We start from the raw sequence: 16,718 nt of genomic DNA on the forward strand, positions 1-16,718 counted from the left end.
GTCCCTTTATTAATCTTGGGTCCCCACAGCGGAATAAACCACCAAATTATCCAAACCATGTTTTACGTAGCGGATTCCCTTCCAACTGCAACCCATCACTGGGAAAAAGGTGGTGCTCATTTAGTTTTATTTTATGAAATTTTAATGGTAGCTCACTTGCAGAAGCTCACAAGACGCTACACACCACTGACAGTGAAATTCAAAATATTTTCATTCGCCAGTGAAGAATATTCCTGTGAAGGAACTCACTGAAGAAAACACCACATCTCACACATTAAACATCAGAAGTGCACGATAGATCAAAGCATCTTAACAGTTATTTTAAAAGCCCTTAATATAAATCGGTCAGGTTTTATTATGCACTTTCCCTGCAGCATTTTACTTTGTGTCCTCTGTTATTTTTCAGATGCACTCATTAAACTGTTGTAGATAAACAATGTTGCCTCATACCATTGGCATAATTTATCAATATTATATAAATATAGTGTACAAACCTAACCATCTGTGCAGCTATTTTGCACTGTAAAACTAATGTGTCATGAAAAGAAAAATGTGTAATGTTGATCATTTCTGAATGATACAGATAGTGTCTTTAATGGCCCGTTTCCATTGAGTGGTACAGTATGGTACATTTATCAGGCTTGTGTTTCCCCTGCCAAAAGGATACCAATGGTAACGTTTTGGTCAGCGTGGTGTATGACAAAGTTTCAGTCAACGTCATTCTCCCCCGAGGAAATGTCAAAGTAAAGCTATACTTTATAACTGCAGATCAATGCAGTTAAATGCGCAAAATAGCCTACTGTAACGTCAGATATTATATGAAATAAATAAATGAATGCAACATATAAGAACACATACAGACCCTTACAGTCTCCAATATATTACCAATTACAGACAAAACTACACACTTCATACATTTAGTCCTTATTTGTCTTCAAAAACAAAACACAACATATAGCTCACAGTCAGTGCAAACCTCTTATCTCTATCTGTAATCCTCACCAGCACATGTAACCTCTTGTTAAAAAGTAATTCTGTCATTCGAAGTTCATAATAGTCCAAAAGGTGATGATAATAGTCAAACATGGCAGTTTGTTCATGTTTTAGGTTGCTGAAAGAATCTTTTTCTCCTTTGTTTTTTCACCCTTCACTTTGTCTGTTTCTGAAAGGATCGGATGTTAGAAGCACTTCAATAATCATGCACAGGTTATTATCATCAGCATAAGAAGTCCGTTATTTCAAATATAGACATGTATGCAAGCTCTCCCTTGTGAAAGCGAAACCTCTCACACTTTAGACGACCTTGTAAACAACTACGGGGCACAAGGTAGATTCTGCTCTTCTTCTTGGCCTGCCTTTTGGTACCCTTTTGTTGTGCTAGCTACCATTTTAAAAGGGTACCCAAAAAGTTTGACGATTGGCTAATTAGTTAATTTGGCAGTGGAAATGACCATAAAAGTGCACTGAATCATACTGTACCATATCATATCACTCAGTGGAAACAGGCCATAAATGTTCTGTTAAATCCAAACTCTGACAACAGTTTTTATACCATTTATACCGTAGACTCTAAGTTTTTAGTAGCCCCTAGTCCCCTGAAAACTATTGGTTTAAAATATATATAATCATATTCCAATCAGTCATATCAAATTTAAAATTTTGATGATGCCTACCAGCATTTTTTAAACTGTATTCTTTTTAAACATCTCACTATTAGTTTTCCACTCTGTCTCTCATCTTGCCAGTTGTCCTCCAGCAAAATCCTCCTGCATGCCATAGCTCATCTAATGTTCAATATTAATGTGTGATTTTTTTTTTTTTTCCCCTGTCCAATTACCTAATTAGTTTTTCGAATGCTGAAACCAGGCCAATGCTACTCATTCAGGTTGGCAGGCTGGCTTGACACAAGTTCCCTGGCATTTGCTCATATGCCTGTACTCTAATGGTTCTTTGTTCTCTATGGCTCTGATAGGAGATGATGACCAAGCTGATAACTGAGACACCAGACCACCCCATTCCTTTCCTCATCGGCCATCTGCAAACCAAGCAGGAGAGTCCCGGCAGGATTCAGAGGACGCTGTCGGGATCTGCAGCACTGTGGGCCGAGAGCTCCTCAGGTTTCATTTAAGCTGCTTTATATTTGTTGGGGACAAAGTAGATCACTGTCAGTTTAGGCGGATGTACATGTTGTAAATTTTGATGGTTGGATGATCATATGTCCATGCCCAAATCAGTGAGTTTGTGAAAATCATTCAGATGTACGACAAGATTTTATGACCTCGGGCCTCATGTACAAAGACTTGCATTGCATTTATACTAAAACATTGTGTATAGACAAAGCTTTAAATGTGCGTACGCATTAAAAAATTCAGATGTATGAAATACTGCATTCACGGAATCCCACGCATAATCTCTTAGTACATTCGAATTAACGTAAAACCCCTCCCTACCCCCCCCCCTAATAAATATAGTAATGACTCTACTTTGGCAAAACCAAATGAATAAGCAATGGTAAAAGCAAGCAAAAAGAGAAACTTCACAGAATGTGAATTGGAGGTCCCTCTATCGGAGGTAGACCAGAGAAAAACTGTGCTAATTGCAAGTTTGTCCTCTGAAATTAATAACAAAAGAAAAAAAAATAGAGTGGGAGAATTTAGCTGACGCGGTTAACGCAGTGGGGTCTAAACATCGCACAGTGAGTGAATGAAAAAACAACTGGTGTGATATAAAGGTGCATGTTAAGAGGAGAAGAGCAGCGCACCGTCAAAGTGTGGACCAAACAGGTGGGGGAACGGGATGCTGAACTAACACCCTTTGAGGAGAGAGCTGCCTCAATTGTCGGCGACACTTTACTGTCTGGAATAGTATCCGTGTCTGTGGGAGACACAGGTGTATGAGAAGAACACTTTATTAAGGCGGTATAGCAGCACCACTCAAGTTAATTTCATCGTTAGTGAATCTAAACGTGAGTGTGAAATCTGGTGTACGAAAAGTTTTTGTGCGTACGCAGAGTTGATACTTGAGACCCCTAGTGAATTCCAAAGCAGTCAGATAAAAATCTAAGCCAAAAACATTTTTGCCTTTAGAACAACCCTCTCCTCCTCTCTCCTCTCTCCTCTCTCTTTCTTTATCTCATAACAATTTATGTTCTTTTTGTGAGAAAAAGAAACAATCTGTTGTTAGCCATGTTTTTTCCACCTATTTGTATGCTCATCTTGGAATATTACATTAAAATGCTTAATGGAAATGCAAAGATGTACATCGATTTTGAAATTACAAAAAATAATGTATGCACAGATATGACTTAGATAAAATTTTTATCCTTTTAGAAAAAAAAAGGCATTTTACATTTTAGATATTCCAGCGGGACATGGGAATATTGAGATATCTCAGTTCTGTGCATAAATCTGGTTCACTCTGGTTTGATGGAAAAAATAATTGTTTGTTTTATGGTTTATGCATTTGTTTTTTATTTGCTTTACTTGCGTTGTTGCTTGGCAAATATTATGATTTTTTTTTACTGTTGGGATTTTCATCCATAGATATTTATATGACAAAAAATAAATAAATAAAGATAAAGACAAAATGGTAAAGAGGCCATATTATACATGAAAAAGGGTCATATTTTAGTTATGTGGATCTCCAACAACATACTGATATGCATGCAAGGTCAAAAAACACTTTCATGGTCTTATAATCTGCATTTATTTTTACCAAATTATCCCAGCGACTTCCATATGAATCTTTCAGCGATTTATTTGTTCCCAAACCCCTCCTTAGTGCGAAGCTAATCTACGCTGATTGGACCGATGACAGCCTGTTGTGATTGGTCGACAACTTTGAGCGCGAGACAAATGCCCAGCAGGAGACAAATGCCCAGCTCGGTTTGTCAAGCCCCCGGGTCCCCAACATTGGTATAGGATCCGATCACAGCAGACGCCTGAAACACACTTCCTAGTAAAACTTACTCAACAGTGTTATTCAGACACCTTTCCACCAAAAGCATATTAACTGAATGTGTGTCAGTCAAGAATAGAGCAATATGCTGATGTAGTCAAACAGTATCATTCAGTATTAATCCACACAGCAGCAAAAGCTGAAGTATCCTGAACCGTTGACATTGGCCATAGCCATGACAATCGGCAGTGGAACGCCAGCTCACAGCATTTAAATTCGTACACAAAGCAGCACGCGTCACGTTTCAACGTGGCATTAGACGCGATATGAGAATATAAAGAGTTAACCTGACACAGTACAAGTGGTTACAAGTAACAAAACACAATTAAATACATCATTTGCAAGCTAGAGAAAAAAAGGAGACAGCCCTTCACTTACATTTATGAAATGTGTCAGGGGCCAGGTCTGATTTCATTAATTACCTTTCATTTTGGAGCTTTTCTCTCTTCTCAGCTGTGACTTCGATCATTTCTATTTGCAGTTATTGCTGTGGCACCTCTTGCATGAAGAGTTATATGTTCTCAGGGCTTACCTGTACTGTGATTTGCCCAAAGATCACATCTCTAGCCAGGGGGTTGTAGCACTTACCAGCGCTCCTACTCAACTGCAGCAGGCTGCCTTTGTGCCAAATAAACTGGCCCTATTTTGCACGCACCCCTGGTGTATTGTCTGTCCATTCTTACAAGTCTCATGCATCAGTCTTTTCTGATCCTTCCTTGTAAGAAACGAATGAATCACCCACTGTAAGCATGTAGACTGCTGAATCACTTCTTTCCCCTCACACTTCCAATAATATCCAGGTAAGCACAGCATCTTCATGACTCATGACTTCAGGATCTGTTTGTCTTTGCTGCTGTGTTAGTGGGCGGGGCCACAAGTTTAAATTTTCCTGGGTTTGTGCGTGCAACAATTATGTTTCATAGTCACGTCACTTCTAAACGGCTAAAGACTCGTTATGAAGACGATTCATTCTAACCACTATTCATTCTAACCACTACTCAGTGGAATGGAAAAGAAAGTGTATGAACTCATAGGAAAGCAAACATTGCACCATGCCTGTAGGAATGCATAGTATGATCAGAACTTTCAATGAATTGGAGGATAATCGATTAATGTAAATATTGGTCTGACATGGAAAGTATGCCAATATGCCAAATAAGATTACAAGGTTACAAGGACATTTTTTGCTAATTCTGTGCAGAATTTTGTAAATAATGCAGATTTATGCAAAACAATTTTGGGAGTATCGTAACAAATCTTAATATGTGAAATAAAAAAAATAATATTAACTTTTATTTAATGTTTACAATGCAAATCCAATTAGATCCACTTATTTTTAAACAAAGCAAGTCACTCATAAAATATCTACTAAAAGAGAAAATGTTACTTTAAAAGCTGTATTGTAAATAAAATAAATTAACATTTTCATCCGTGACACGATGGCTCAGTGAGTAGCACTGTCACCTCACAGCAAGAAGGTCACTGGTTCAAGCCCTGGCTTGGTCAGTTGGCAGTTCTGTGTGGAGTTTGCATGTTCTCCCAGTGTTCACATGGGTTTCCTACAGGTGCTCCCTCACAGTCCAAACACATATGTAATGTAATGTAATGAAATGTGTATTAATATAGTGCATTTATTGTGTATGGACATACCACCAAAGCGCTTCACAATCATGAGGGGAGGTCTCTCCACATCACCACTTGTATAGTTTCCCTTTCACTTTTTTTACTGGGGCATTAGGACTCAAACAGACCACAGGTTGAGCACCCCCTGCTGGCCTCTCTAACACCACTTCCAACAGCAACCTAGTTTTCCCATGTGGTCTCCCATGCAGGTACTGACCAGACTCAGCCCTGCTTAGCTTCAGTGAGTAACCGCTCTTGGGCTGCAGGGTGATATGGCTGTGGCATCTGCTGTAGGTGAATTGGATAAACTAAATTGGCTGTAGTTTATGAGTGTGAATGCAAGAGTGTATGTGTGTTTCCCAGTACTGGGTTGCGGCTGGAAGGGCATTCTCTGCGTAAAACATATGCTGGATAAGTTGGCGGTTCATTCCGCTGTGGCGACCCCTGATTAATAAAGAGACTAAGCCAAAAAGTAAGTAAGTATGTAAATAATGTGAATTTATAGTGTATGGCCATACACATAAAGCGTTTCACAATCATGAGAAGGGTCTCTCCACACCACCACCAGTGTGCAGCATCCACTTGGATGATGCGACGGCAACTATAGGACAATGACGCCAGTGCGCTCACCACACACCAGCTATAGGTGGGGTTGAGAGACAGTAATAGAGCCAATTTAGTGGAAAAGAAAATGAATGAATGAACATTTCCATATTAGTCAACAATAATACTGAAATTAATTTAAACACTGAATAAGTATAAATGTACACACATTTACACAAGTAAATAAATACACTCAATGATAGGCTAAAAATCTGTGGAAATCTGCAGATTTCTGCGCACCGGATTCTGTGTGGGCGTAGTTATGAGCCTTCAATAATTGTGTGTCTTCCAGCAGGGCTAGTTATAAGAAAAGGTCAGCAGTCTGCTGATTATTTAAACCATTATTTGCTTGTATAGTGGATTAGATTCACTGTTTTTGATTGCTGACTTGAAACTATGAAAGTCTCTGTATGATGCAGAAATCCTACCTGACACTTATAAAAAAAAATAATAATAAAAAATCCGATTTTTCAATTTTTAAAAAACACACACAAACAAACAACAGCAAAAAGATATCTGTATTGGTATCAACATTAGCTATCTGCCAAAATCTGCTTATGAAATATCTGCAGAAATCCTATTTATCTACTGACAGTTTTTTTTTCTTCTCTAGAATACAAAGGCACAAGACGGGACTCTAGAGGTTATGAAAAACCCTGGCAGATCCATCCCAAGAAGCCCAAGAAATCAAAGAGTGACCTGGCCGTGTCCAACATTTCCCCACCGTCTCCGGAGTCTAAATCACGTGAGTCCTACTGCAATAAAGAAGCTAGTGTCACTACATCAGTTTTATGTGATTCGCCTAGCTGTTAATCTGAGATCAGTCGTGCATCTTCAGAGTTCGAAAATAGACGAGACTGTCTGTATATTAGTGAACAATGATGACTTCTATCTTTAGATTGTGCCATTATGGAGGCTATCAGCATGAGCTCTGACTGATATGTATTGCTGGGAGTGTTTAATAATTTAACGTGCTGCTCTGTTACTGACAGCGGTTCTATTTCTGCCGGAGTGGAGCGAAGCTGTTGGCCAGTTTTGGGGGAAATGGCAAGAAGGGAGAAATTAAATGTGTATAACCCCATTTTAAACTGGATGTGTGCCTGTTCCCATTTCTAGCTGACTTATTTAGATGATTTTCAACAACCCAGGCTCATTGGAAAAAAAGTGTCTCAGCCTACATTTTTGCAAACCATCAAATACATTGCTCTGAGTACATTTCATGCATGTTTTAAAAGTCACAAGTCGGATCATCAGGATTTTCTCTCTATCAGAGTGCACTCCAGCACCACTCAAACACAACAAATAGGCTATAGTATTGATGATGTGTTGTACAACCAACAAACAAACTTTCATTCCTTTTGGAAAATTACAGTTATTAATAGTTTTTTATAAAATATAATTTTTTAAAATAGCCTACATAATCTACAAATCAAACAAATCTAAAGATTTTCTTGATTTTTGCATAATGATAACTCCACACCAAACTGAGGCTTTCATTTTATAGCTTATAAAACATGTATGCAAATTAATGCAATATCATAAATAAACAACACATTTTTTTATGTTTTATACTGAAGAGTATTTTGAGCAAATAGTAATAATAAAAATAAATAAACAATAATAGATAAAAATAAGATAATAAAAATAAATAGATAAATAAAATAAAAAACAACAACACTAGTGCAATCTTATATACATAAAAAACAAGTCTACAATGTGTTGACCAGAAGTAGTTTCCCATAAAAGCTGGGCATTAGGGGGTGGGGACTCAATCAGAAGGCGCAGGGTTAAGCTGAAGAGTTTGGACATATTTGCGAAGGGGTTCCCATAAATAAATAAAAATAGTGCTAGTTCGGTGAAGAGAGTACCTAATTTTTTCTAATTTCATAAAATAAAGAACATTTCTTATCCAACAAGAGTGAGAAGGAGGGTGAGAGCTCTTCCAGTTCAGAAGAATTAATCGCCTAGCCAGAAGAGTTAAAAAAGCTACAAAGTCTACAAAATGAGAGGGTAAAGTGTGGTCGGGCGGAAGAACCCCAAATAAACCAATAATTGGACATGGTGGGATATCAACAGTGGTAATAGCTAATAGCGAGAAAAATATTTTTCTCCAAAAGGAAAGCAGGGAAGGACAGGACCAAAACATATGAAATAAAGTAGCTGTACCAGAATGACACCTGTCGCACTCAGGGTCTATAGACGGATTGATGTGAGCTAGCCTGCTTTTGGACCAATGAGCTCTATACACTACCTTGCATTATATAAGCCTGTGATGTGCACAGATTGAGGAGGAGTTAACCCTGTTCAAGACCGCTTTCCTTGTCTCCTCTGTAATCTCAATTCCCATGTCTTGAGACCAGGTGGTCCGTAAGTTATCAAAAGAAAATTGAAGATTAACAATTACATTAAATAATTTAGAAATTGAACCTTTAGCACAGGGATCTATGCCCAGTATTGTGTCTAGATCTGAAGTTGGCGGTGCATTTGGAAAGTTAACAATTTTTTTGCGCACAAAATCTCGAGTTTGTAAGTATCTGAAAAAATTGGCTTTAGGGACATTAAATTGAGAGGCCAACTGACCAAAAGAGGCAAAAACACAGTCAATGTAAAGATCACCAAACGTAGCCAATCCAAGATCTCTCCATGAGGCATAAGCACTGTCCAAGATAGAAGGGTAAAACAGAGGATTGGAGTGTATTGGGGATAATAAAGAGATATTATGAAAACCAAAATGGCGCAAAAATTGGATCCAAATTTTGAGACTGTTTTTTACAATTATATTATTTGAATATTTAATTGGGGTCATGTCTGCTAGCAATTTCAACACAACAACAAAATTTTTATATGCTATAGTAGCTTGTAGTTTACAATCAACAGTCAACAATTGAGTCTGTCATTGCCTGCAGCGCACGCACATGAATCACAAGTAAGAGAGGGAATGAAAGCACAAGCTCTAAGGTAAAATCAGATGCTCAAGACATAATAAAAATAATGTCTTCTATTAAAAATGTAGACAGAGGTTTGTGATGTAAGAATAACAGCGGAGCATTAATTAAATGCACATTTTCTGTTAAGTGATCGATTTGAGCCTGCTATTTTTATTTGACAGAAAAAAAGGATATGATAGGGAAAAAAACAGTCTATATGTGTCATGTTTACCAGCGAACAACCACCAGATGTCGCTGGTAAACACACACACACTTAGAACTACACTTTTCCTGGACTACAACTTCATACATGCTCTTCGCCCACACACCTGCTTTCTTATTTAGCTTGATTTACATTCACACCTGAGGACTTTCAGAGACTGATTAACACACTATTTAAGCCACACATTCACTCCTTCAGTATGCCGAGTCTTGTTTATCTGTAAGGTGACATTACAACGCGTTATCCTGGTCTTGGTTTCCCGTGTTTTGTTCTTAGCCCTGTTTATCCTTGTCATCCTGTTTAGCCGCCTGCCTTACGACCTATTGCCTGTTTACTGACTACGATTCTGGATTGTCTACATATATCTGTTTGCTCCCGTATTGACCACTGCTTGCCTGACTGTGAATAAAACCTGCATATTGGATCCTACCTTCTGTTGTTGGTGTCACTCCCCGGCGTTACAATATGCTAGTTCTTAAAAAGAATTCAGTCAGTGTTTTTCGATTTGTAAACTAAATTTGTTATTTAAGTGAAAAATATCTAGGGCAGGATTTATTTTATTCTTTTTATTTTGTTTGTTCTTTTTTCAATGCTGTTGGAAGCACTGCAGGTTAGTGAAGATATTCGGTTGTTATGTTCTGTTGGTAAAATGTTTGCGTGTTAGAAAATAAATCAGTATTTTAAAATGTAATATTTAATGTGTCAGATACAAAATAAATGTAGATAATTATTATTATTTTTTATTATTAAAAAAATAATTTAATATTAATGACCAGTTAATGGTTAATATTGGTTAATGAGCAGCCGTTGTTGGTTGGCAACATTATTTGAAATGAGCATCTCTAACGGTGACCACATAGCTTAACCTTGATTTTACATTGCTTTTATAAAATGTGCTTAATATACTGCTCCTAACTTTCATTTTATCTAGAAGCTGCAGTAAAATCTATGTTTTTTTGTGGTTTCACAAAAATGTTTGCTGAAGCACATGTTTCCAGTGAGCCCGTGTTGGTTTCCACATACAGTACATTATGTGAGTTCACAAATTTTTGTTTACTGCAGTGTGGAAAAGTTATTTGTGAATGTGAAAAGTCTGCACAGTTTGAGCGATTAAGCAAATGATAAATAAAGTTATTGTCTAAACCTAAACATATGATCAGAAAAGGGAAGTTATGCTGTTTCAAGAGGGCGACTACATGTATTATTGCAAATACATAAAACATAATAATGACACTGTCATTTATAATATAGAATTATTTATTACAAATACTACAAGTAATACATTTAAATAAAAAAATTTATTGGATTTCCATGGTATGTTTATAAATTAACATTGCATACATTATTGCATTATGTTTGATTTTTATGTTGTTCAAACAGCTTAATGTAACAAAAAGCTTACATGGATACCTACTGTTGGTTGTGGAAAGCCTCAAGACTGATTTTTAAATGAAGGAATAGATTGCGAACTGCAGAAATGATTCATAAGCAGCTTTGTTTTGCATTGGTATCGATCTGTATGGCTTTGCAATAAAATTAAAGCCTGTTCACACCAGAATGATAACTAATAAAATAATTATAACAATACCAGTGGTGGTATCAATGCATAACACTGTTTATTATAAGCTCACCCTGCAGTTTTGTTGCTTGACAATGTAAGATCCACCCAGCTGGCCCAATGGAGGTGTCCGCTGGTGGATGAAGGTTCACTGCCTGCTCGGTCTTTCCAGCGCACAATGTCGATTTACTTCAAATTTTACCCATATCTGACTCCAATTTGAATATGAGGTGGTTTAGAATATTAATATCTTTATCTTTCATTTTATCTGACTTCAATCATAAAACATTAAGAAGACTATATGAATATAAAATTTAGATAAATGTTTGAACCTTTTGTCTTCACTTGTAACTATTACATTTGTTCATTCGGGTGCTCATGTCGCTCAGAGGAATCGCCACGGCCGATGGCATTCCTAACGCTCATACTCTTGTCAGTCTTGATTATTAAACAGAGGTAATTGACTAATACTTTTAGATGGCCACTCCTATGCTTGCTCATTCCAAAGTATTTTTGATTAGTCCCCTTTTGATTTACACCCTTGCGTAAAGACAATATCATTTCTAATCAGAGGTCAAGGCCATTATTATAAATGCAACCGACTACTGTTCTCTATAATAATTTTGGTTTAGCCAAGCCCATGGTTTCCCATATACACTTAATTTAGAATAATTTTACTTTCAAACAAGGGTCGGGTACCCTATCTAGGTTAGTCATGCAACTCCTGGATGGTATTAACCCCCTTTTCCACCTAAGTACACTTGAATTAATATCAAGATTCAGTCGGATCCCTAAAATACAATTAGTTACCAATGCTCCATCTCAACTGGATTTTAGTCCATCTACTGAACTGACATAGGAAGTGCGGAAACATGGATACAATGTAATCTACTAGAATGAATAATTACAGAGTAAACAAAATATGTTCAAACATAACAATTTAATAGACAGTTAAATATGTAGTATGCCAATTATTCAGTCAATTTATAAACAATCAACATAAGACATAAAATTCTCAAAGATAGATCCGAGATACATACCTGACTTTAAAATATACATTGTATGGAGCATGAAGCTCTACACTACGGGCTAATATGTTTACAGAATCATCCCAAACTATTTGAAACTGTCCCTTAAGTAGTCAAATCAAGAATCTCCTCGAGGGGGGGGGGGGGGGGGGTGTTTGTCAATAACAAAAGGCAAATGGTCATTTAAATAGAAGTCCCCAGATAAAGGCGCTCCCTTAGCAGTGGATCAAAAGATACCTAAAGGTAATATATCTATTATTTTGAATATGTCTATTTCTGAGGGAATGAGACCATTGTACCAGTCGCACTGAGACATTTAAAATAATATGAAACACGATGCAAAAAGTCACTTCCATTGACACAGAACATTCACACTTTGAGATGACCATTCTCTGAGTTAAGAAGACCTTTCTGTGAGGGGGAAGAATATGAGGGAGTGCGGGAGAGAGCTTTTTCCGCGTTCTAGCTCCATGGGGTGTAAATGTAGATGTTTGCATTGTCCATATGGATGCATAAAAATATCTGTGTTATCTCAAATCTTACAATGTCTAAATTGCAGTTGTAGTTATAATCATATGTTCCCTGTAATAGGACACACATACACAGAAGTCGAGTGCAGGTAATGCTTAACTTCAAGAAGTTTTAGTTTCTCTTAATGAAAAGAAAGACATCTACTGCATGCCTTCTGTAATCTAATAGTGGAAGCTCCATATTAACTCTGTCGTACTAAATGAATGATCCATAATCAAATGTAATACTTAAAATAAATCATTATTAATAATTTAGTGAACATTTGTGTTCTTTTATTGGAAAATATTACATTCTAAAGTCTCATAAAAACATTTGCAATTTAGTATTTTGAGATAAAGAGCAACTGGTTGTAAATGTAAATGCACTTCTCATTGTCAAGTTCGGATATTCAGAAGTGCACATAAGATTTGAGAGCTGTGGTAAATGTTGCTTCTTTTTGTCTGTGAATTATTCATTTAACCTCTTTCAAGTGTCAAAATAATGTAGGCTTTTGGTTTCCAGGCAGTGATATTGCACATAATGAGTCCAGAGGTTACTCTGAAGCACATGCAAAATAAACACAGTGTCATTTACACATGGATACAAGCTACAATATGTATAGCAGCTCTTTTTTTCATGCTCATGCATAAGACAGAAAAGCAGAACACATTCTCGCTGTGCAGAAAATTGTGCAGAGACGATTGGATATGCTGTAGATGTGACATGCATCTGATTTATTTTCATGATTTTATGCTAATCGAGTTCAAGCATAGTCCTTAAGGCACCTGGATACTTGCTTCAGATTAGTCCTAATAATCTCCCAAATCATCATCAAATTCACTAATTGGTCGTTCTGGGTGCCTGATGTCCAGAATTAATACTGTGGTGCTTTGGCATAGCAGCTAATGAACTGTTTGTTATTTTACCTGAGATAATCAGTGTTATCACACTGTCATGGAATTGAAAGCTATTTAAAAAAAAACAAAAAAAAAAAAACATTTAATTTCTGTTTTTGGAAAGGCCACTCAAAACACATTGCATTTATCTACTGTGATTTTTAATTCACATTGACCATATTTAGAGCAATTAGAAAGGTTTAGGGAATGTGTTTAGGAGGTGAATGGGAAAACACCCTGAACAGAAGGCATTTGCAAAACATGCACTGCACTGAAAGCAAATGCCTCTGAGTCACAGCAGTAGCAAACACATTTAGCTTGACGTTGTGAATGTTCTAAATTATGCAGTGTTACACTTTTTGCTGCAAGTGCTCTTAGTCAGACTCACTTACTGTAGATATTGCATATGTCTGACAATCTGTGAATGTTTTTTTTTTTTTTTTTGACACGGTGGCAGTAAAAAAAATTGTAGAATTTGCAATTCTTGTTTTTTCCTCAACAGTTGTCAAGAGGCTTAGGATGATAAAGAAAGTAAAATTTTCTTTAAAGTTTTGCTCAAGAAAATAAAAGTTTGATTACATTTGAATGCATTTAAAATGCTTTAATTTCATGCAAAACTAGGTCCTGAGAGAATAGTTTGAGCCTAGCAATATGTAGATATTGTTTAGAAATTTACATTTTTTTTGTGTCATTTGAGACACAATAAGATTAATTGTGATTTATTAGGAAGAAATAAATATTGCAATGACATTTCATAATTTGCACCTATTTCTGACGCACTAACAGCTTCTTTGTTAGATACATTTGCAGTTTGGGAAGGACATGTAGCTTGTTTAATTGAGCATCTTTGTTTTTATTTGCACACAGGCAGTTCAGATCTGAGGCCTGTTGCACAAATTGGTTTGGTTTTTAAACAGTTAAGTTCAGGCTTAGTTTAAGCAAACAATTGAGTTTTGAGACTTAATAAGGAGGGCTGGTTTTGTTGCAATTGTAACTTAAAACATGGTAACTTAGTACAAAATAATAGAAATGACAGAATCTATCATTTCGTTTTAGATTTTCATTTTAAAGACATTATTCTTTATGCTGTATTATCGTTTTGTTTTCTGTAAATTTCATCTTCATAAAGTCAGAACCATTCGTTGTTATTGTAATATTTGAATGTTCTCAAATGATTTCAATTTGCTCATCATCTCTTTTAAAAAGCTTCTAAATTATTTAAAACTCTCAAATTCATTAGTCTATTTAAGTATATAATTATATATTAACCCTCCGATTATCCTTGGGGTCAATTTTACCCCATTCAATGTTAAACATATGTACATATGTAATTTATATTGTTTTTATTTTATCAGATTGAATGATTTTTCCTAATTTGATAGGAAAAACTTGGTCAATATAAAATTGGCATGATATTATTTTTTTCAATGCCTTGTACACATTTAGCTGTATAAAACATAAGAAATATAAAAAATGTGATATTTAGGGCCCTAAAACATGCTATAATTTTATAATATGCATTAAAATTGTATTTGTTAACTATAATGAAAATTATACTTGTCTCTAAGGACATTCCATGTTTTCCCCTGTATCATATGCTTTGACAAAGAAGTAAGGCAGGGCAGACGAGATTGTGACAAACTTGCACCAATACAGGAGATATGGCACAAGTGAGTCCCACACACTGTAAATGAAGGTCTGTTTCCATTTCGTAGCAGCTATCCCTTCAGACAATACATGCCCAGCAAACCATGATTGTTTTTCTTGGTGTCAAACTGACCCTATACATAATTGTTTTTAAGTCTTTACAAAATTGTTATTTTTCTCATATGTTATAAATCACAAAATATATACCAACAAAAATTACAAAACTAATAAAACAACAAATATATTTACTTTCCAATTTTATGTAAAACAGTGAGTTTTCATGCTGATTTATAAATTTGTCTATAGTAATGCTATAGGGATTTGTATGTATAAGGGGCAGGGAGTGAGGGTTGGGAGTATGTGATATTGTTGCCCGTATTTTCTTTATGAAATGTTTAAAGTCGTTTATATACTATTTATGGATTTATATGTATGTATGTATGCATATGATATGATGCACAGGGACTAGAAGTGGCTTCATTGCATCAAATTTACATGGTTTTACCTCAGCAGGTTGGTGATGTAGCTGAAGTTACTGTGGTGACGAAACCCAATTAAAACCAAACCACCTTCTTGAGCCCAAAATATACACTAACTGCAAACTTATATATTAGTTTATGTTTTCAGTGTTTTGGATCATTGCATAAAAACTCAGCATGTGCTGTGAGGTTGAGATGATTGTGTATTGAAAACGCATCATATGCATATTTATATTTATGTGTATGTGTATGTATATGTGTATATGTGTATGTGTGTGTGTGTGTATATATATATATGTATACATCTCTCAATTAACAAAGAGAAGCTTACTCCCAGTTTTTTTTTGTCTAAATACTAATAATCTAATCTATGTAATTGTGCTTTTAATGTTTGAACAGTGCAAGAGCAGCATTTGATCTTTTTTTTCTAAGGTATTTTGTTTGTCTTCTGCTGCAGTGCCTCGTTCAATACTGCGTCCTACTTGGGACTGGAGGACCAAACCAGAGAGTCGAGACTTTGATGAGCTCAATCACATACTGCTGGAGAGCAAGAAGCTTGGCAAAGCTCTAGAGAACCTGTCTCGCAGTAAGTAAACCCAGATATGCATAATACAATACAACAGTTCAAAAGAATAACTTTTAAGGTGCAGTATGAAGGTATTGAAGTATTTGAACTTGGTTCTGCATTCCAAATTCAAAACATTAGAGAGTTTTTTTTCACTATTTTTTTAGTTTTTTTAGTTTATCTACTTACAAAGTCCAACATGTTAATAACAAATAGGCAATGGCGCGACACAACTGACTCTTAAAGGGAATGTGAGATGGGACTCTGATTGATTTAATGCATGTTATGCTTAAAGAACACCCATAACTCATTGAGAGAATTTGCAACACAATGGTCTCTACGCTTTTTGTAACTCCTTTGTTATTTCGTGCTTCACTTTGACATTGGTCCCTTTCTAAAAGAATCTGATATCAGAAGTGCTTCAATAATCAAGCGGCCGTTATTAATATGAGCTCAAGAAGTTTGTTATTTTTAAATATAGACACGTGGCGAGCTCTCTAGAGAAAGTGTAACTGCTCACACTTTGAGACTGGCTCGTAAAACAGCAGATTTTGTTCTTTTTGGCTTTGAGGCTGTTCATCAACACAAAGACGAGGTTTGTTTGAGCTCGGGTTGACCATGGCTTGTTGTTAAATGTATATATTATTACGGTGTAATGTCTCAGCTGTGTTTTTTTAAAATGGCGGTTTCACCTGCGTGTGA

At 36.0% G+C, this 16,718-nt stretch overlaps 1 protein-coding gene across 3 annotated transcripts in view; it reads left to right on the plus strand.

The window, feature by feature from the left end:
• zgc:162928 overlaps nucleotides 1-16,718 on the plus strand; it is a 194,759-nt gene that overhangs the window by 26,782 nt on the left and 151,259 nt on the right. For all 3 annotated transcript variants that reach the window (NM_001430954.1, XM_087308715.1, XM_087308716.1), the window contains 3 exon segments: nucleotides 1,973-2,117; nucleotides 6,797-6,928; nucleotides 15,909-16,037. In NM_001430954.1, the coding sequence (NP_001417883.1) occupies nucleotides 1,973-2,117; nucleotides 6,797-6,928; nucleotides 15,909-16,037 (406 nt within the window).

Source organism: Danio rerio, chromosome 24, assembly GCF_052040795.2.
Source record: "Danio rerio strain M-AB ecotype USA chromosome 24, GRCz13ab, whole genome shotgun sequence".
Lineage (NCBI taxonomy): Eukaryota > Metazoa > Chordata > Actinopteri > Cypriniformes > Danionidae > Danio > Danio rerio.